Genomic DNA, 20,123 nt, shown 5'->3' on the forward strand with positions numbered 1-20,123 from the left:
TTATGATCTCTTTGGGATATAAGCCCAGTAGTAACACTGCTGGATCAAAGGGTATGCACAGCTTGATAACTTTCTGAGCATAGTTCCAAACTACTCTCCAGAATGGCTGGATTCGTTCACAACTCCACCAACAATGCATCAATCCGACTCATTTCTTGCAGCACAATGTTATTCCATTCCATTCATATATCCCACCCGGCTCGGCCGTTGCCCAACTAACAGCGTTCCCTCCCTTTGCGGGGCTTTATCAGTATTCATCAACGAGGGGATGACTTATGCGCTTACAGACTTCTCTATGAGAGAGGAGGCCTTTCTCAGAGATGGCATAGCAGTGTTCTCGGGAGCTCTGCTTTCCCTCTAACGTGCGCAGCGTCGGTGTTGTTGGTGCGAACCTCTTCCAATTAAACCCGATCGAAATGATCTGTTTAAATCCCGTAAGCTGTCCCATCTGGCCACGCCCCATTCTCCCTACGTAGGACGGCGAAACTTCCATGTTTTCTTGCTAGATCCCGGCATGGTGTGTAAGTCGTTCCCCCACGCCCTCCTCTCTCGGTGGGAGACGGGAGGCGCCGGGCTAGACCCTTTTCCCGCCAGTTTTGTCAGGGAGCTTCCCCTCCCCCCCCAACCTCGGATCTCTGGCGGGTTACGAGCCCTTTGGTGCTGCGTATTCTCCCGTCACCCTCAACCCTCTTCTCGGGGGAAGCCGCAGCGCCGCCCGTAATGCACAGGCCTTCCGGCCTCGCTGCGGCTCCTCCAGAAGCACTCATTTCCAACCGCAGAGAGCCAGGCTCAACGTCGGGCGCCTCGGCCGAGGAAAAGGACAAAATGGCCCGCACGGCGCCGGCCAACGGCGCCGAGAAGCGCCGAGAAGCGCCCGCCCCGCCTCCGGGGCCTGACGGCCACGTGACCGGCCGCCCCTCCGGGGAAACGCCCCGTGCCCTGAAGAACTCACGTGACCTGCCATTTCCCCTCTCCGTGTAGTCAGTCCCCAGCCCCCTCCCCATCTCTCCCGGAAGTGCGTCACCGGCTCGCTCTCTCCTCCCTCCGCCGCCGCCGCCGCCGCAACTTCTAGTCGAAACAAAACAAGCGGCGGCCGCGGCGGCGCCGGGCGGGGGGGAGGGACGGGACGAGGGAGGTGTAAGGAGCGGGAGGACCGGAACCGGAACCGACGCCGACGCCGACGCCGGAACCGGAACCGGGAGCGGGTTGCCAAGGGGCCCGGAGAGCCGAGAGCAGGGCTGGCGGCGGCGGCGGCCTCGGTGAGTGAGGGAGAGAGGGAGGCCCTGCCGCTCGGGGCGGGGTAGCCGGGGCCGCCCGCTGCGTATCGTCGCGCAGCCCGCCCGCTCTCCTGCTCTGGCCCGGCCCAAGGTCAAGGGGAGCCGGCCCGGGAGCCGGGAGGCTGGGAGTCTAGTCCCCAGCTGGGGGGGCGGGGCCGGCCCCTCCTCCGAGGTCCCCGCCCCCTCTTTCGCCTTGGGCCGGGCTGGGAGGAGGCGGCTCTCTCCGCCGGCCGTGGGAAGGAAAGCCGGGCGTCCTGGAGCGAATGAGGAGGGGGAAGGCGGACTCACAACCGCAGAGACTCTTCGCACTTGGTAGGCGAAGTCAGGGCCCAGCAAGGCTTCCAGCCGGAGAGCCGAGGTCCGTCGGGCGCGCGGGCCTGCCTGGGCCTTCGCGGCCCTTAGTAACAATCACTAAAACACACCGAGAGGCCCCTAAGCCCCGGATCTCGGCGCTGAGATCCCCTGTGGTAGAGGGAGAAGGGAGCCGTGGGGCCAGGGCCGGGGCTGAGGTGAGGGTCAGCACTGGGCCCCATCCTCCCCCTCCCCAGGCCGACTTGAGAGCTCTGCTTTCAAAGGCTTTCCGGGGTTCCACCTCCGATAGGCTGGGGGAGGTTGGAAGCGGTCTCCCGGTCCCCTCTGTGTGTGCCCACTTTATCCCCGTGGTTAGGGATGCGGGGGGCAGCAGGGGGGTGTGGGAGTAGGATGATGGGGGTGGTGATGAGGGGAGGGGGCGCAGAGAAGCTACTTAGGTAGAGTTCTTTTGCGTGCAAAACCCCAGCCTAGGCATGCTGAGGGGGACAGTTCTCAGAGACTTGCAAATCTATCAGGTGACCTTAGAGTGGGCACAGATCTATCATAAAAATGATACAAAGCTAGCCACATCTAAAAGGCTGCCCTGTGATTGAGTGTCTGGTGGAATTGGGAAGAAAAAAAGATGTTGAGGACTGTCATTAGGGAACAGTCAGGGTAGACCTGTAAAAAGTGAGGCTGGAGCAACAGTGATAGAAGGGAAGACAGGTTATTAATGGAGGGGATATTAATGGGGCATGCTAGGAAGCTGTTCACAGCCCAGGTCATAATGTATCGGGGGATTGTTTTTTGTTTGAACACAAAAAATGGAGTCGGCCAGAAAGCATTTATGAAGCGGTTACTATGTGCCAGGCACTGGTGCTAATCATTAGGAGATATGGAAGGGGCAAAAACATTGTTTTTCCCCCTCAAAGACCTCACAATCTATTGGAGGAGACAACAGATAGGGAACTAGGCATATGCTAGCTAGTGGGTCATCTCTGAGGAAAGATAGTGATGGGAATGAAGGGGGAAGGCCAGCCAAAGTCTCTTGCAGAAGGCAGGATTTGAGATGAGTGTTGAAGGAGGCCAAGAAGTGGCAGAAGAACATACCAGTTAGGGGACTAGCCTGTGCACTTGTCATACCTTAGGGTCTAGGCCCTTTCTACCAGGGACCAGAGTCAGAAAACTTAAAAGATAAAGCACGTTGAGGGTAGGGACTGTTTCATTTCTGTATTTGTACAATGCTTGGCACATAGTAGGTGCTTAATAAATGCTCATTGAATGTATGAATGAACGAGGAAGATGAGGCCAATAGTGCAGGAGTGGGGAGAATGACAACTGTGAAGCTGAGAGTGGCAACATATGTTCTAATGACTATCATCTTATTATACCTGTAGTTATAAATGGCCTCCCTTTTGATTCCATCCCCTCTCCGAGATGTTGCATCTGTGGATCAGCAACTTCTCCCATAATGCATCTCTCTTGAAAAGAGACAGTCTAGAGAAAGATTGACTGATTTGCACAGAAACAGGGACCTTGCTCTTTTGTCAGCCATTTGTGTTGTGCTTTGAAGCCTTTGGAAAGAAGTACCCCAGCTCTGCTGAGTAGTGGGTTTACTTTTAATAATAGGAAGCATAGATTGAGATTAGAAAGCTTCCCATTGTTGCCCAGACCCCTAGGATCTTGGCTTATTCTGTTCCTCTCTAGGCATCTGAAATGATACCTAGGATAGAGGCCCTCTGGTAGGGAAGAGCAGAGAATGATTTGCAGAGGCCACATGGAACTGTTAAAACTTGTAGGAGTGGGAGAAGGAACTTTGAGGGCCCAAAGGTGATATATTGGACACCAGATGATTCCCTTGGAAAGGAAAGAGAAAAAGAATCTTCATGTAAAAAAATCTTAAGAGGTTGGAAAGAACCTCAAAAGGCGTCTTGTTCAACCTAGTGTGAACGTTGTGGACAGATCTGGAGAAGTTGGGCTAGGCAGAGGAGTAAATATGTGGAAGTAAAATGGTGCTAGCTACTGCAGTTGATGCTTTATCTGCCTAAACTTCATGTAGCTTGCTGTGGTCTCTCCTTTCTTCTGCCTTCTCCCACCCCCACATCACTTCTTAAGCCTGAGAAGAAATCGGAAGAAGGCTCAGAATTGGCTGCAGAAGGAGGTGAGGTGGGTGGGCCTGGTGCTAGTGTGTTGCTTTGTTATGGGAATTGTATTCTGCAGCTTAAAGTAAATTTTATGCTTAATGTTCTGGAACATCTGCATTTGCATTCATAGCTTGGGCTCTTGCAAGGATGGCACATGGGAGTGCCATGTCTCTACCTCAGTCCACCTTCTGGTTCCATTGTATTTCAAGTTAACACCTAGGCCTAATCACTTCTTGGCTGTGGAAACTGGGCCTCCCACTCTTACTGATAAGTTGGCATGTACTTTAGATGACTAAGCAAGAGAATGAAATTGAAACAGCATGGGCCTGAGGCCTTCCTGTCTTCCTCATACCCCTTCCTTATTCCCTCCATGAGTATGTGGAACAAGAAAGGTAGGAGTAGAGTTCTGGCCAGAGCCTGAGGAGTTCTCCAAACTGATAGGAGGAATACCACCAGTGTGGTCTGCTGTTGCTTGGGAAGGAAGCTTTGGCAAAGAAAGAGGGGCTGGGAAACAAGCCCTAAGAGTTCTTGTGGTCAGGTTGGGCCCAGGATTGCTGGGATTGAGAGTTAATGCTTCCTTGCCTCTGTTGTCTGCTGCTTCTGCAGCAACTCTTGGTTTCTGCAAGGGAAGCCAATGAAGCTGGAACCCTTACCTTGATCAGATGCCCAAGACACTGGCCAGTTTGGGAGCTACAGCCAAAGAGGCCTGCAGCTGCTTATATCATTCACCTGTACCTCAGAATAGCCCCTTGCAAAGGCCCTACATCCAGTTCAGCCCCATCGGAATGTGTGTTCTGGGCCACCTCATTCACTTGCCACTCTGGCCTTCTTTTTAATGCATATTCTAGGCTGGACTCAAGGGAATACCAAGGAGAGAAACTTGGATAATGTTCCAATAAAAATTGGGATACTTCCTCTCTTTGGTGGTTGTGGGGAGTCCAGAGACATCCCTTTTAGCTGCAGCCAAGGCCCATTAGTTAGTAGGCTCCCTTTCTCTTATCTGGCTCTCATTTCTGTACTTGGGACCTTTCTCTGACTATTGCTCATGTTGACTTTTCAAGAACCCAGTAGTCATCTAGTTCCTTTTACACTAATTGGTCTATTGTATACCTCTATCCCCTTATGCTGCTTTCCCTTGCTCAGAACTGCAAGTGGTTATCAAGTCTTGTTCATTTTTCAAATGTAGAAGCTGAGGGCCAGAAAGTTGATTGACTGGCTGAATCTTATGGTGTGGCATAGCCAGGATTCAAACCCATGTCTGATGACTCTAAATCCAGTGTTCTTCTTACAAGGCCATAGTTCCATTACAGCCTTTGTTTGGGCTCTATGAAGCCCTGCATCAATAGGATTAAAATGTGCTTTTGGAATAGAAAGTTAATGATTCTACACTCAAAGAAAAACTGATTTCAAAGTTGGCCCAAATAACATCATTTGTGTCTTACTGTAATTTTATATATTATTATTATTTACTGATTTAAATATGTTTTAAGCTGGTTTAGACTTTGACACTTCTGTAATAAGGAAGATAAAGTAAAAATAAATAACTACAAAGTGATTATAAATTTCTTCCTTGAGCGCTGGATTTCATCCCTTATTTATCTTCATTCCAAAACTCTGAGGTGACCACAGTTCCCCTTTTGCATATCAAGGACTCTTGTTACCATATATCAATTACTCCCACACACATATAAACACAAAACCCCCCACAAACAACAACAACAACACAAAACACCTTTACCACCTCTTAGAACTTAGCAATGAGTAACTAGGGCCCATTTTTCTTTAGGTCATTTGTTCCTCACTGGAGAGTTTGGCCACAGAGAATCGCCAAGATAGCTGGGCCAGGAAGAAAACGTCGAACCCCTGACCCAGACTCCATCACTGACCCCGGTGGATTCTGGGTGTCAAGCAAGCGGCTCAAGATGTCCGGAGGGGCTAGTGCAACAGGCCAGAGAAGATGCCCCCAGGGGCTGGAGGATGCCACCAACAAGAAGAAACAGAAGGATCGTGTGAACCAGGAGAGCAAAGATGGGGAGCCCAAAAGAGGTGGGGACCACATGTAGAAAATGCTTTTGTCCCACCAAAGAAAAAGTCCCCAGAAATTGGGCAGCTGGTGGGTTTAGTCTTCCCCTTGCCCTTCTCTATTTGTTGATTTATGTTATTCTCTAAGCAGGTAGTTGGTGATAGGATGAATATCTCATTCCCGGAAACCAACCCAACTCCTGGCTTCATTTCACTGGGACAGAGAACTAGCCTGATGTAGAAAGGGCGCTAGACTTAAAGTCGGAAAATTGAACTTAAATCTTAGCTATGTGCCCATGGATCATTCACTGTTCCTCTCTGAGCCTCAGTCTCCTCATCTGTAAAATAGGGATAGTCATCATTACGCTGCGTTCCTTCTAGGGCTGTACCAGGAGAAAATATGTGTAAAATTTCAAGTCCACTGATGATTTGTATACCTTGTAGTGGAGTAGAAGGAGGGGAGAAGTTATCCTGAGTTGCATATTTTAAGGAATTAAACGTTTTGAGTTTGAGTGGCTCTGTAGTCCCAGAAGCAATGGGGGACAGAGGGGTCCTTGTGAAAGCAGAGCAGGCATTCAGCTAGGCCTGTTTCTTTTCCCTTTCTCTGCCCTCCACTGCCACGTATCCTCAAAAGGTAGGAAATAGAACTCATTGCTGACTTCACCTCCCTTCCTTTGCTTTTATTTTCAGTGCCTGTTCCTGGTTTGGAAACATATACCCTTAGAGAGGAGCAGGAATTCAAGGAAGGTGAGTAATTGAGGGAGGAGGAATTTATCCTTTCACTTGACCTGTACTCTCTAACTGTGTTCAGGGCCCAAATGCCAAGATGTGAATGTGAAGAACTGCCATGAATAACTACACTGCTTATGAGTTTTACTGACTGTTAAGGTTTGAGGATGGGAAACTTTTCCCTATCTCAGGCCCAGATAATATCCAGGGTAGCCCTGTCTGGTGCTTCAGGGGACCTCTGTTATCTTATCTCTAGCTGAACTGCTACTAGATTGGAAGCAAAATGCAGATGAAGTGATTGTAAAGCTGCATGTGGGGTCTGGGCCCTTGCGGATAGAAGAGATAGATGCAGCCTTCACGGATACAGACTGTGTGGTACAGTTACCAGGTATGGCCTCCAGGAGTTTGTGTAAATATGACAGAGAAGGAGCGAGGGAGATAGGGAGGGGGAAAGAGAGACAGAGAAAGGAGGAAGGGGAGGGGGAAGTGTATTCCCACAATGAGCACAGAATGAAATATGTCTTATTTCTAAGATAGGCCACTTATATCTACTTGCATTCTTCTCTTTTTCTTTTTCCTGTGCCATTTACTCCAAAAGATTTTAACTGAAATTAAAGGGCACTAGAGATTTGGAGTCATTGAATAGGGTTAAGAAGGATGTCTGAAAGTATCAATAGTTCCTATTCCTTGTTCCCTGTAGATGGCCGGCAGTGGAGTTGCATCTTCTATGAGGAGATTGAAAGTTCTTGCAGCAAGGTCCAGGCTCGAAAGGGTGGTGTCCTACAGTTATTATTGCATAAGAAGATTCCACTTCGGACCTGGCCCTCCCTCCTGGTAAGATTTTCAGCCTAGGGCTTAAGAGACTGCTAAGTAGGGGTACCTACTGAGGAGTAGGATGAAGTATCAGAAAAGTCTGAGGGGAAGCATCTGATATTTAGGATCTTTTGCAGAAAAAGAAGCCCATAAGCCAGGATTTGGGAGCTGGAGCCCATTGCAAAGAAAATGGACAAGAGCTGCCCCCCAGTCTTCTGGAACCCGGGTCTAGTCCAGAGCCCCAAAGAGGGAAGCAAGAGCCACGAAATCAGAAGCGAGCTCAGGGCCGAGGTGAAGCAGGCATAGGAACAGGCCCTGGAGCTCAAGCAGGACCCAGTGCTAAACGGGCAGTACACCTCCGGGGGGTTACTGAAGGGGAGGCTTCCAGGGGCAGCCCAGGTCCCCGAGGCGATGGCTCTCCTTCTTCACCAGAATCCACAGTTCAGGTGAGGTGTTCATTACAGAGGAAGGTGGGCCTTTATGTTTGAGCTCTCCCCTGCACTGGGAAGTACTTCAGTGTTAAGTCCATAATGGCTTTTAAGTGCTGATCCACATCTTCTCCATGAACAGCCTGTTTCAACAGAACCTGAGGCAATTGTTGGGCCACAGCAGCTATCCTTGATGACCCAACATACTCAACAGTCCATTCAAGAGGAAAACCAAGGCCTTTGTTTAGAAAGTACTCTAGAAGGGGAGAAGATGATACCCCACCAGAATGAGATGGCCTGTCCAGCCCTCCCCCAGGGTAAAGAAGGGGACCAGAACAAGGAGGAAGCAGCAACAACAACTTTGGAAAATTCAGCTGAGGGTATGGGTGAGATGTTCTGGGAGTTGGCTCAGGGGTGTGGACACAGGTGCTTTGATGTAGGGCAGGATGATGTGAGGAAGAGTGATGTTCATAGGCACTCTAACTTTTATTGGGACTCAGTTATAACATAACCTGGGGAGGGTGAGGATAAAATTCATTGGTGATCGTGACAGTGGTTGGGCAAATCTAATTATGGGGATCTACGCAGAACCCGAGCCCATGGTGAACCTGACATTTGTGAAGAATGACTCATATGAGAAAGGTCCAGATTCAGTGGTTGTACATGTATATGTGAAGGAAATCTGCCGCAAGATTTCTCGTGTACTGTTTCGTGAACAGGACTTCACCCTAGTGTTTCAGACCAGGTGAGTCTGTGTGGATGGCTGGGGGAAGCAAATAGTGATCCAGAAAAAGGGGGGCATAGGCAGACTCACCTTATCTTGTTACCTCTGTAGTGATATGAACTTTCTGCGGCTGCACCCAGATTGTGGACCACATACAACCTTCCGATGGCAGGTGAAGCTCAGGTATAGTCTCACTCCTGTATTTTCAGGGTGGGCTGTATTGAGGATTAACGCAGCCAAAAACTTCTAATTTGGCATTTTAGTGAAACTTACAAATTATGGCCTCACCTCTCTCTTTACTCTGGAGAGTGAAAGGGGGAAAGGGTAAGGAAGGAAGCATGGGAATAGTGATATTGAGACTGGCATTCACCTACTGTAATCATATAGTAGTGGAATTAATTTCCGTTGGTTGAGTCAAAAACAAAAAAGACTGACATTGGGTGAGACTGGGCAGCTGGGGGTGGGGGAAGGTCTACAGACCCTACTTTTTGTTTGTGGAATAGGAACATGATTCAGCCAGAGCAGTGTGTGTATCACTTCACTTCTTCACGCATCGATATATGCCTCAGAAAGCGGCAGAGTCAGCGCTGGGGGGGCCTTGAGGCCCCAGCCACACGAGGTCTGCACCCCGAGCTCCCCTCGTGTTGCCCCTTCCCCAGAGTTCCTGTTGTATCATTTTCTTCCCCTCCTCGCTTCCTTCCCACAGCTCTTGCATGTTTCCTCAAGTACTTACTTTCTGTTGCTTTTCTCTATTTTCCTTCTGTCCCTATTTCCATCTGATTTCTTCTATCTCCTATATCCTGATTTCTGTGTATTCTTGTCATATACTTGACTTTCTCTAATCTTGTGTCTCCCTCATTAAATTGCTGCCTTCTTTCCCTCACTTTCTCTTCTCTCATCAGCATCTTTAACTGTCATAAACCCTGCTCTTTGTATCAGGCAGTTGGGGAATAAGGTTTTCCTGGTCCAGGGGGCTATCATGAAAGGCCTTGTTCCCCTCCCATCCATGTGCTGCTAACCACCAGCCCCCCATTCCCCCTTTTTAAGGTGCAGTGGGTGGTGCAAAGGTTGCCATGCCGACAGGCCCAACCCCTCTGGATGCAGCTCCACCAGGTGGTTCCCCTCTAGCTAGCCAGGAGGAGGCTCGAGTTGGGGAGAAGGAGAAAGTGAAGGCCCGGACTGAAGAATCAGGGCTGGACAGTGTGGCTGCCCGCACTCCACCAGAGCACGTGGCTCTGAAGCCGGAGCCCCCCCTTACCTCAGTGAGTAGGGGACTGGGGATGGTAGGGGGGTGGCAGTGGTACAGTGTTGAGGTCCTCTGTGCTAACCACAGCTTGTCCTTGGCAGCCTAAGCCCACTTGCATGGTCCCCCCCATGCCTCATAGCCCCATGAGCAGTGAGAGTGTGGAAGAGGAGGAGGAAGAAGAGAAGAAGGTGTGCTTGCCTGGTTTCACAGGCCTTGTCAACCTGGGCAACACTTGCTTCATGAACAGTGTCATTCAGTCCCTGTCCAACACCCGAGAGCTTCGGGACTACTTCCATGGTGAGCCTGAGCTCAGTGGAGGGCGGGAGGGTCTGGGGCCCTAGAGCCCTGGGGCCCTGCCTCATGAGCTCACCTTCTTTTGCCCTGCAACTTGTAGATCGCTCTTTTGAGGCGGAGATAAACTACAGCAATCCTCTGGGCACAGGGGGACGACTGGCCATCGGCTTTGCAGTGCTGCTGCGAGCGCTGTGGAAGGGCACCCACCATGCCTTTCAGCCCTCTAAGCTGAAGGTGAGCTTCCCTGTCTTCAGTTTGCCTTTGTCCCTTAAATTCTGTCCTGACCTCTGACCTCGCAGTGGTCTGCCCCTGCCTTTCTGGTCGGTCTTATGGGAAAGCACACTTTTACCACATGTGTGATCACAAAAGAACCCAGAAGAAGCCCTGCTCTCAGACACTAGTTGTATAATGTGAGGCAAAGGGTAGTTATGGTTGCGACTGTTTTTCCCTGTATAGCTCTTCTCCTGAAGCTCATCGTCTTGTGCTCAGCGTCTCACACTGAGGCACAACATGATGCGTGACAAAGAAGACTGGGCTTAGAATCTCAGTCTTTAGCTTATTAGGTTTTTGACTCTAGTCAAGTCATTTCCCCTGTCTGAGCCTTAGTTTCCTCCTCTATAAAATGAATGGGGATGCTAACCTTTGCACTGGCTCTCTCTCCTAGGGCAGGGCATTGTCATCCCAAAAGTAAAATGGAAATAGAGTTTGTATTTCTTTTCATAGGCCATTGTGGCGAGCAAGGCCAGCCAGTTCACTGGCTATGCTCAGCATGATGCTCAGGAGTTCATGGCCTTCCTGTTGGATGGGTTACATGAGGACCTGAACCGAATCCAGAATAAGCCCTATACAGAGACTGTAGACTCTGATGGGCGTCCTGATGAGGTGAGTGTGCTTAGGAGCAGGAAAGTGAGGAATGGAGCTAGGGGAAAAGTAAGCTTGAGAGGCTCTGCGACTGAACCTCCTCTCTGCCCCTTTCCAGGTGGTTGCTCAGGAGGCATGGCAACGGCACAAAATGAGGAACGACTCTTTCATTGTGGATTTGTTCCATGGACAGTACAAGTCAAAGTTGGTGTGCCCTGTGTGTTCCAAGGTGAGCAGGCTTCCCCAAAGAGCCTAGAGGAGGGGATTGGGATCAGTCTGACCAGAATCAATCAACCTCTTAAGTATTTGGTGTCAAGGTGCCTCTGTCTCCAGCCCAGTGCCCAGCTGCACTATGGGCAAGTAGAAAAAGAGTCAGCTAGCCTGGATTTGAAGTCAGAGAATTCTTCTACTTAGGAAGATATCTATTGGAATTTGACCAAGTGTCCAGACCTGAACTTCCTTCTTTGTAAAATGGGAAGTGTTCACCTGTACACATTGATGATGGACTCGGGATACAGAATGAGACATACATTTTCAGCCCAGCCAGTACAGGAATTTTTGCTTAACTATGCATATTTGATACAGGGGTTTTGTTTTTTCTTCTTCCTCTCACTCTCTGAAGGAGTAGGATGGAGAGACTTAATGCTTATTAATTGAAAAAGTTTTAAAAGTTCTGTGAGAATTTTTTTAAAAGTAAGTTAAGCATGAAAGTTGTTAACTCCCTTAGATGTCATCTGACATCTAAAGCCTGGTGATCCTGAAAGATTGAAGAGATCCCCATGGCTCAGTATTTGTGAAACCTTCACAGAGAAAATGGAATAGAAAAGAGTTCATAAATAATGTATAGCATTTTGACTAGACAGAGAGAAGAAGGCATTATTAAGATGTAGAGTTGGAAGGCTCCTTAAAGGTCATCTTATCTGATCTCATTTGATAGGGAAGAAACCGTCTAAGTATATGTGTAATAAGTACCAGGTTTGAATGCAAACCCTGCTCCTCTGACTCCAAATTCAGAGCTCTAACTCATGTTACAGCTGAGTGGTAAGAAAAGCAGGAGGCAAAAACCAACCTACGAGTGAGCAGGGAGGGGAATGAGGAAACAGGACTGTTGGAGCAAAGAGCACTGGAGGGCTGCTGTAGGCCCATGCAACCCTCAGCCTCCAGTGCCTGGCCCCTGGAGAGTCCAAACTTTGGGGTGGCGAGCAGGCTGTGTGACCTCTAAAGAGCACTAGGGGGCACCGCAGAATACTGAGTACTAAGTCACCCTAGGTGAGGCACTAACCTTTGTCTGCCTCAAATTTCTTCATCTGTAAAGTCGGGCTCATAATAGCACCTTCCTCCCAGGGCTGTTGTGAGAATCAAATGGGATAATAATTGTAAAACACTTAGGATGGTTCTTGCCAACTAGTAAGCACTGTATAAATGTTAGCTATTATTATTATTATTATCCCTAGGCTTCATTTTGTCCTCTTAAACTAAGGAAGATTGACCAGATCTCCTGATTTCCTTATCTGTTCTAAATCCATTGATTCTAAGCTCTTGGGTTACTGAATCAAGGAATGCCATTTAGGAAGAGCAGATTGGGTATGCAGGAGAGACTCTGGAGAGACGTGTCCATGCTCATGCACACAGCAACTTCTGTGACTTGGTAGAAGGTGAGGGTTCAGTGATATTTGCTGGGTGGTTTCAGGTTTCCATCACTTTCGACCCGTTCCTGTACCTGCCTGTCCCCCTGCCTCAAAAGCAGAAAGTACTCACTGTGTACTACTTTGCCAAGGAGCCACACAAGAAGCCTGTGAAGGTGAGCAACCTCTGTACTTCCCTACTGGGACCCAAGGCCTTCAGCCTTCTTCCCTCACCCCAGCCATGCTTTCTGCCTTCTTCCATCTCTGACTTTGGTATTCTTTCTTTGTAGTTCCTGGTTAGCATCAGCAAAGAAAACTCCAGTGCAATGGAGGTGCTTGACTCCCTGGCACAAAGTGTTCATGTGAAACCTGAGAGCCTTCGGCTGGCTGAGGTTTGGCTTAAAAAAATCTTTCCCTACCACTTTTCCCCAGAAATCTTTATCCCCAAGTTAACACCCCTCCACTCCACTCCTTCCAAGGTATTCCTTTTCTACCTTTGATTTACGTTTAGATATTTCCATTTTGATTTGAGACTAGGAACTTTGAGGTTAGAAATTTGGAATTTCCATCATGAGCATCCTTTATCTTCCTAAAATAGGATGCAAACTATAACGACAGTTAGTAAACAATTATTTCTGCAGCAATTCTGTCACTTTTATTGTCCTTATTTTAGACATAATTGAACTGAAACCTATTGATTGTGATTTGCCCATCTGTAGTCATACAGTTAATTAATGTTTAGCATCTGCATTTGAATTCATGTCTTCGTTAATAGCATGATTAGTGGGTATAAATAAAAATCTCAAATAAGAAGATAGCACACAATATTCTGCAGCTTCTGACTTATATGAAAAAAAGAATGGAGAAAACCTAATGAAACTGAGTACTAGAGCACCATAAAGTTGTTGGGGCTTTTATCTTCTAGCCACTCAGGTTTCAAAAATGTTGGTTGTATTGAGTTAAAGAAATAGTGCCATGGGAAGGGAAATGTTGGGATAGAAGCCAGTTCACAGAATCAAAAATGCTTATGACTGGAAGGGATCTCAGCTGCCCTACTTTTTGTCCCATACACGAAAGAAATCATCATGGTAATTTAATTGATAGGTTATTGTCCAGAGTCTGCTTGAAAGCATCAAGGAGGCCATGAGGGCTCATTTCTCTGTTCCTGCAAGCTTTGTCCTTCTTAATGGGCTCCAGATTGCATTTACTTTTTGGATTGATCATATCACCCTGCTGTCCCACTGAGCTTTCAGTTCTCTAAAACGTCAGATTTTTTTCAGTACCATTTTTTTTTTGCCTGTTGCTGCATCCCCCATGTTACTCTTGTGGAGCTGATTTTTTTTTTTTTTTTAATGCTCAGGTGTAAGACTTTACATTTATCATTATTGAATTTGATCTTATTAAATTCATCCTAGGGCTCTAGTCTAGGGGTTTTTAACTTTTTTTGGTGGCATGGATTCCTTGGCCCTCTGGTGAAGCCTGTGAACCTCTCTTCAAAAAACTGTTAGTTGAATATGTTTGTAATGGAAGGAGATAAATTTCAGTTAGAAGTTAGTGAAAATAAAGATGTAGTTTTTCTTATCAAAGTTTACAGATTCCCTGAAATTTATCCCCAAGGGAATCTTTTGATCTAAAATGAATAACTCCTTTATTCTGGAGTTTTTGGGTGCTGATGCTATTATCTCCTTTATAGTTAATATGCTATCAAATTTGTGCTGTCTTCAAATTTGGTAAGCAAAATATCCATGCCTTTATTCAGGCTATTGATAAAACATTACCTAGTACAGGCTTAAGTCCTTTTTCTTGAATTGTGCATAAAGGCCTCCTGCCACATTGACATTGAACTTGACCAACTACTTTTTTGGGTTTGACCATTGACCAGTTCTGAAGCCATCTAATTGTTTTATTGTTTCCTTCCCATCTCGTTTTTCTCCACAATAATAATCAAGATATTTTATCAAAAGCTTTATTAAAATCTAGGTACGCTGTCCAGAGCACTCCCCTCATTTACTAATTCAATATTGTTGTTTAAATAGGACATGAAGTTAGTGTGGTATTATCTGTTCTGGTTGAATCCAGGCTGGCTCTTTATAATCTTTATAATTACTGTTGCTTTTCTCTTTAGATATTTGCCAGCCATGTTTTTAATGATCCATTCTATAATTTTCCCAGAAATAGAAGACAAGTTTTCTGATCTATAATTTGCCCTTAAATTTTTTTTTTTTTTAAATTTGCTCTTTTCCAGTCTTGGACACCTTAGCCATTTCCCATGATTTCTTAGAGATCTCTAGGAGGTTTAACAGCCTTATCAGCCTCCTTGATGCTTTCAAGCAGACTCTGGACAATAACCTATCAATTAAATTACCATGATAATTTCTTTCATGTATGGGACAAAAAGTAGGGCAGCTGAGATTCCTTCCAGTCATAAGCATCTATGATCTGGAGATCTGGAAACTAGATGGCATCCAAGTAAGGATAGTAAAGGGATTGGAGACCATACCATCCTAGGCTTTTGGGCCCTGAGAGTATAATCCATTTGGGCAAGGAGGCTGGAATTATTAATGGGCAGCTCAGTGCCCTCTTATTATATCTATTCCTCTGCCAATTTTGGGTATTAGTTGGCTCCTTCCATGACTCATTTTGCATTTGTCATCTCTCTAGAAAGGTTCTCTTTTGCAAAGAAAACTAAATCAGAGAAAACAAACTAGGAATTCGACATCCTTGTCTTTTCTTTGTTGTAAGGTATAATTGACCCATTCTTCTCATATAAAGTTCTTGTTCTTTCTTTGATTTTTCCATATTCTTGAAGTGTAGCTAGAAAACCTTCTTTTAATGTGTAGTTTTCCTCAACTCCTTTTGAGTTTCTTTCTATAGGACGATTATATATTCTTTCCTTTCTTGCTACTTGGCCTTCCACCTTTGGTACATTTCTTTTTAAAATTTAGGTTGGTTGGAAAATTCTCTCTGTATCCACAGGGATCCATGATCTCTTCAGAAAATCTTGGTTTTCCTTCTTATGGGAATTGTTTCCTTTGTGTCTTCAGAGCATAATTCTTGAGCATCACTCGTTCTTCCTAGGTCCTGAAAGCTTACTTGAATTCTTTGAAATCCACTTTCCAAAATCTAGAGCATGTAGTCTATGCCTTAATTTCTTCTCTATCACAAATCCTCAAATGGAGTGGCCATTTCATTCCATGATACACATAAATCCTATCCCAGCAATGGTCCCTCATTGTTGGTGAAAGTAGGTCTGGAATAGCATTTCTTCATGTTGGTTCCTTCAACTTTTGAAGGATAAAGTTATCATTAATGCAAACCAAGAAGTTATTAGCTGCTCTATTTTTGTCAGAGAGCTCTAGGGGATCACCAATATTCCTGACACTGCTGGGATTTAGAGCTGCAAGAAAACTCTAGAAATCATTCAGTCCAATTCCCTTATTTTATTATAGATGGTTTTGAAGCACAGAGAGAAGAAGGGGCTTTTCCTTTTACTGGCTCTTAGCTGACCAGAGCCATATGAATAGTTTCTGAACCAGGATTCAGAGCTGAATTCTGGGTAGCTATAAACTCCAAACCTCTTTTCACAAGAACATAGCGCATCAGATACAGAGCAGTAATTGCTGCTTTTAATGAATAATAATGTGTCTTGGGCTTCTAGAAAAAAATGCAGGAGATGAGAAAGACGTGAGGATACCCTTATCAAGCCCTCTAACCCACTCCTACAGACTTCCATGAAGTCTCTGAGTCTGTAGTAGCCTTTGGGATCTCTGCTGACTTCTTATCAAAGATTTAACTAGTTTGTTACATGAAAGGCTTCACCAGAAAATGGCAGGTTTCTTCTTCTTGAGTCATATATTATTTCGAGAACCTTCATTTTTTTGGATTTGTCTTAAGAATTGCCATGCCCTAATGATAATGTGTTACAATTTCTCCATGTTTTGTGTCATTTGACAGAGCAGAGACATGCTGTTCCTATCATTATCTTCAGTGCCTACTATGACTGCTCTTTACTGTTTGGGCTTCCCAAGCTCTCCACTGTGCCAGCAGGTTTAATATCAGTATAATTCCCAGACCATATACGAGGAACAGCCCTAGTTTGGGGGTCAGAGGAACCTTCAATTCTACTCCTTAACTATTTGGGTAATTTTAGGCAAGTTATTTCCCTTTGTATAGGTCTGTATAGTGAGGAAGTTGGACTAAATGACCTCTAGGGGACCTTTAGACTCTTGATATTTTAGGATTCTGTGATCCTGTGGCTTCAGATTAGTAAAAGGCAAGTTTATTCACCCATTATATTGACTTTTAATTGACGGTGTCTAAGTCGCATTGTATTATTCTCAACCTTCCTATGCCCATAAAATCTAGTGGGTAGATTGAGAAATTCAAAAATCTTGGCTTTTGTCTGCTATGGATTATATTTTCGTGAATGTGATGTAGAAGAAAAGAACACTTTTTTTCCCCTTATTTATATAGTAATAAAGCATTAATCATAAATTTCTTTTCTGTCATGGTCCCCTGGACTATGGTAGATCTGGAAACTAGATGGCATCCAAGTAAGGATAGTAAAGGGATTGGAGACCATAACATCCTAGGATTGGTAATATTTAATTTTGAGAAGATTTGAGCTATAAATATATGATCATTATATGATCATTGTCTTCCAAGTTTTTGAAAGGCTGATATGTAGAAAAGACATGAGATGTTTTCTGCTTAGCTCTAGAAAACAAAAGTGGAGCAGTGGGTGAGAGTTTCAGGGAGTCAGATTTTAGCTCTATGGAAGGAAAAACTTGCTAGAATTGTTTCACAGGTAGAATTGCTTCTGGAAGAAGGAAGCAGTTTCCTGTCACCAGACATCTTCAAATAGAGGCTGAGTGTTCATTTGTTAGAAATATTGTAGAAGCAATTAATCTTCAGGTATAATTTTGACTTAAATAGTTTCTGAAGTCCCTTAGTCCTGCGGTTATGTGGTTGTCTCTTGAATTTGAAACTGGGTAATTTATGTAATGTATTTCTACTACTCTTTTCCTGGTATTTCATTTTTGAATTTGGATCTGTTCTTTTCCCATGTCAATAAACCAGGGAAGACATACTGTGCACCTGTGATGGCGTACAAAGGAAAGCGAAGATGATTACAGGCTAGAGAGGCAATGGTACAAAAAGGTTGGGAAGTATTTAGGAGCTAGAAGTCTGTCCCCAAGGACTAAGCCTGAGTTTGGAGGATAGAGATGAATGAAATAAACCTTTAGTTACTGATAGAGAAAGGCCCGGCAGCCAAGGACAAAAGTACTTGGGACTGGTTCCACTAGGAAGCTGATAGCTATCAGGAAGACCTCGCTGCCAAAGGTAAATGTTCTCCATGATGTCACTTCACCAAGGTTAAAGGGGGGTTATCATAGGTCTTAGCTAATACGAAGTCAAGGAACTGACTGTTTATTCTTCAACTCTGTAGCAGAAAAGGAATAGACTAGAGAAAGGCTTAGCACTAGCATTCTGTTGTCAGAATACAAGCATGAGGTGATAAGCACTTCACACCAGTGTGGCAGGGACAGACACAACAGATATTGTGAAGATAAAAGATAACAGGATTTTGATAGTTGGTTGATTATGAGAGATAAGGGAGAGTAAGGAGTGAACCTGAGTGACTAGGATGATGTGGTACTCTTGGCAGTAATAGGGGAGTTTGGAAGAGAGGAAAGTTTGAAAGGAAAAGATAACTTCATTTTTGAACATGGTGAGTTAAAGATCTCTGTGGGACATCTAGTTTGAGATATCTGAGAGGCTGTTGAAAGTGGGAGACTGGAGATCAGAGAGGTTATAGATGGACCATCTGCATAGATAATTGAAGCCATGGAAGCTGAGGAAATCAGTTGAAATTCTATGGAAACAGAAGTTTCTATAGAAACAGAAGAAGAGTGGGCCCAGGCCAGAACTTTGGGAGGACCTCAACAAAAAGAGTAGACAACCAGGAGCACCTTGAGAGGGGAGCGTTATCAAGCCCTAGATAATGGGAGCTTGACACAAGAAGTGTATTAGAGAGATGCAAAATAAATGCTAGATTTTGAAGAGAAAAGTATCAATTATTGGTGATTCTTCTTTTCCCCTCCCCTCCCCATGAGGTTAGGTAGATACCAATCTCATGAATGTGGGATCTGAAATGGTCTTTAAAGCCTGTGATGGAATCCAGGAGCCCTAGTGACATCACATCCCATGTAATGCCATTCTTTTTAAAATGAGATAGACAACTCTTACTATGGAGTACCTTCTGTTTCCCAATTGAATTTGTAGGACTTAAAATTGAATGTGATCTTTGAGATCATCTGATCCAGCTCCTTCCTTTTTAGATGAAGAAATTGTTGATCCAGAGAGTAGAAAGATTTGTCTGAGTTAGGTTGTAAATAGAAGAGCCAAGTCCTATAATTACATTCAGGGATCATTTCTGCCCCTCTTTCTACCCCTTATCTCCACCCACCCACACCCAGCTGCCTTCCCACCTCATCTTGCTTTGGGAATTAGCCAGCTGTAAGAGTGTGTTACTTACCTAGGCCTCTGATCTTTTGGACGTATTGGGAACCATGCAGGATGGGAAATAGCTGACTATAGGTGTTAATGTGAGCCAAATAGTTTCTCTTTCTTGAGCTTGTTTCATTTCTAAAATGGAGATAACTTTTTTTACTACCAACCTCAGGGGATGCTTACGAGAGGAAAATGCTTGGTAAATTTGAGGTATTATAGAAATATGGTGTGTATATATAATAATTTGAGGTATAAAAAGAATCTCAGCTCTCGGCTCCAAACTGAGTGAAAAGTTGCCAGCCAACTTTCTAATAGATGCTTGCTCCCTTTTCCTTCTTCCTCTCCCCTCCTTCTGTCCTCTCCTCCCCCTTTTCTTCTTTTCTCCTTCCCCTCTTCCTCCCTCCCTTTCTCTCTTCTTCATCCCTCTCTTCTTCCTTTCTTCTTTTTTCTCCCTTCTCTCCTCCCTTGTCCTAAAGCCTTTGGAATCCCTGAATCTGAGCACCTTCCTGGCTGTATTCATAGGAGCTATAGGGAATTTGTCTTGTCCCCACTGGTAGCTTTGGTCAAAGGAGAGTGTAAGATTGCTGAATGAAACCTTGTTGCTCTTACCCTTCCTCTGAACCAGGTGATTAAGAACCGATTTCACCGTGTGTTCCTGCCATCACACTCACTGGACACCGTCTCTCCCACTGATCTGCTCCTTTGCTTTGAAGTGCTATCCCCAGAGCTAGCCAAGGAGCGGGTGGTAGTCCTTCAAGTGCAACAGGTTGGTCTGTCTACCACCCAGTTAGAAGGAAAAGGAGGGCATTAAAAACTTAATTTAAAAAGAAAGAAAGAAAGGATAAATAATTGGGACTTTGTATCCACAAATGGGGATGGCTGAGAACAAGATCTTGTGTATCTTTTTCCAGCGTCCTCAGGTGCCCAGTGTCCCCATTGCCAAGTGTGCTGCTTGCCAGAAGAAGCAGCAGTCTGAGGATGAGAAATTGAAGCGTTGTACCCGCTGTTACCGTGTTGGCTACTGCAACCAGTGAGGCAGCCCTCTACCCCAACCTGGCCCTCATCCAGCCCTCTTCCAATCACTGCTGGCTTTGGTTGTCTGAACACAGTTGCCCCCTGGGCCTTCCCAGAAGTGATATTTCCCTCTGAGCCTAAG

At 45.5% G+C, this 20,123-nt stretch overlaps 1 protein-coding gene across 6 annotated transcripts in view; it reads left to right on the plus strand.

Moving 5' to 3' along the window:
* The first annotated feature begins 1,177 nt into the window (after positions 1-1,177).
* The window catches only part of USP19 (ubiquitin specific peptidase 19), a 28,937-nt gene continuing 9,991 nt past the window's right edge, over positions 1,178-20,123 (plus strand). For 3 of the 6 annotated variants that reach the window (XM_031959437.1, XM_031959413.1, XM_031959441.1), the window contains exons 1-19: positions 1,178-1,259; positions 5,499-5,758; positions 6,425-6,481; positions 6,720-6,851; positions 7,164-7,297; positions 7,414-7,722; positions 7,847-8,084; positions 8,293-8,449; positions 8,540-8,611; positions 8,932-9,047; positions 9,476-9,690; positions 9,776-9,971; positions 10,069-10,202; positions 10,692-10,850; positions 10,948-11,058; positions 12,520-12,630; positions 12,745-12,846; positions 19,593-19,733; positions 19,879-19,997. In XM_031959437.1, coding sequence (XP_031815297.1) covers positions 5,635-5,758; positions 6,425-6,481; positions 6,720-6,851; positions 7,164-7,297; positions 7,414-7,722; positions 7,847-8,084; positions 8,293-8,449; positions 8,540-8,611; positions 8,932-9,047; positions 9,476-9,690; positions 9,776-9,971; positions 10,069-10,202; positions 10,692-10,850; positions 10,948-11,058; positions 12,520-12,630; positions 12,745-12,846; positions 19,593-19,733; positions 19,879-19,997 — 2,627 coding nt within the window. In that variant the 5' untranslated portion in view covers positions 1,178-1,259; positions 5,499-5,634. Of the gene's footprint in view, positions 1,260-1,510; positions 1,590-3,639; positions 3,730-5,498; positions 5,759-6,424; positions 6,482-6,719; positions 6,852-7,163; positions 7,298-7,413; positions 7,723-7,846; positions 8,085-8,292; positions 8,450-8,539; positions 8,612-8,931; positions 9,048-9,475; positions 9,691-9,775; positions 9,972-10,068; positions 10,203-10,691; positions 10,851-10,947; positions 11,059-12,519; positions 12,631-12,744; positions 12,847-19,592; positions 19,734-19,878; positions 19,998-20,123 lie in introns of those variants that run through there. The other 3 variants (XM_031959433.1, XM_031959419.1, XM_031959429.1) reach the window with 3 other exon arrangements.

Source organism: Sarcophilus harrisii, chromosome 1, assembly GCF_902635505.1.
Source record: "Sarcophilus harrisii chromosome 1, mSarHar1.11, whole genome shotgun sequence".
In the NCBI taxonomy this organism is placed as follows: domain Eukaryota; kingdom Metazoa; phylum Chordata; class Mammalia; order Dasyuromorphia; family Dasyuridae; genus Sarcophilus; species Sarcophilus harrisii.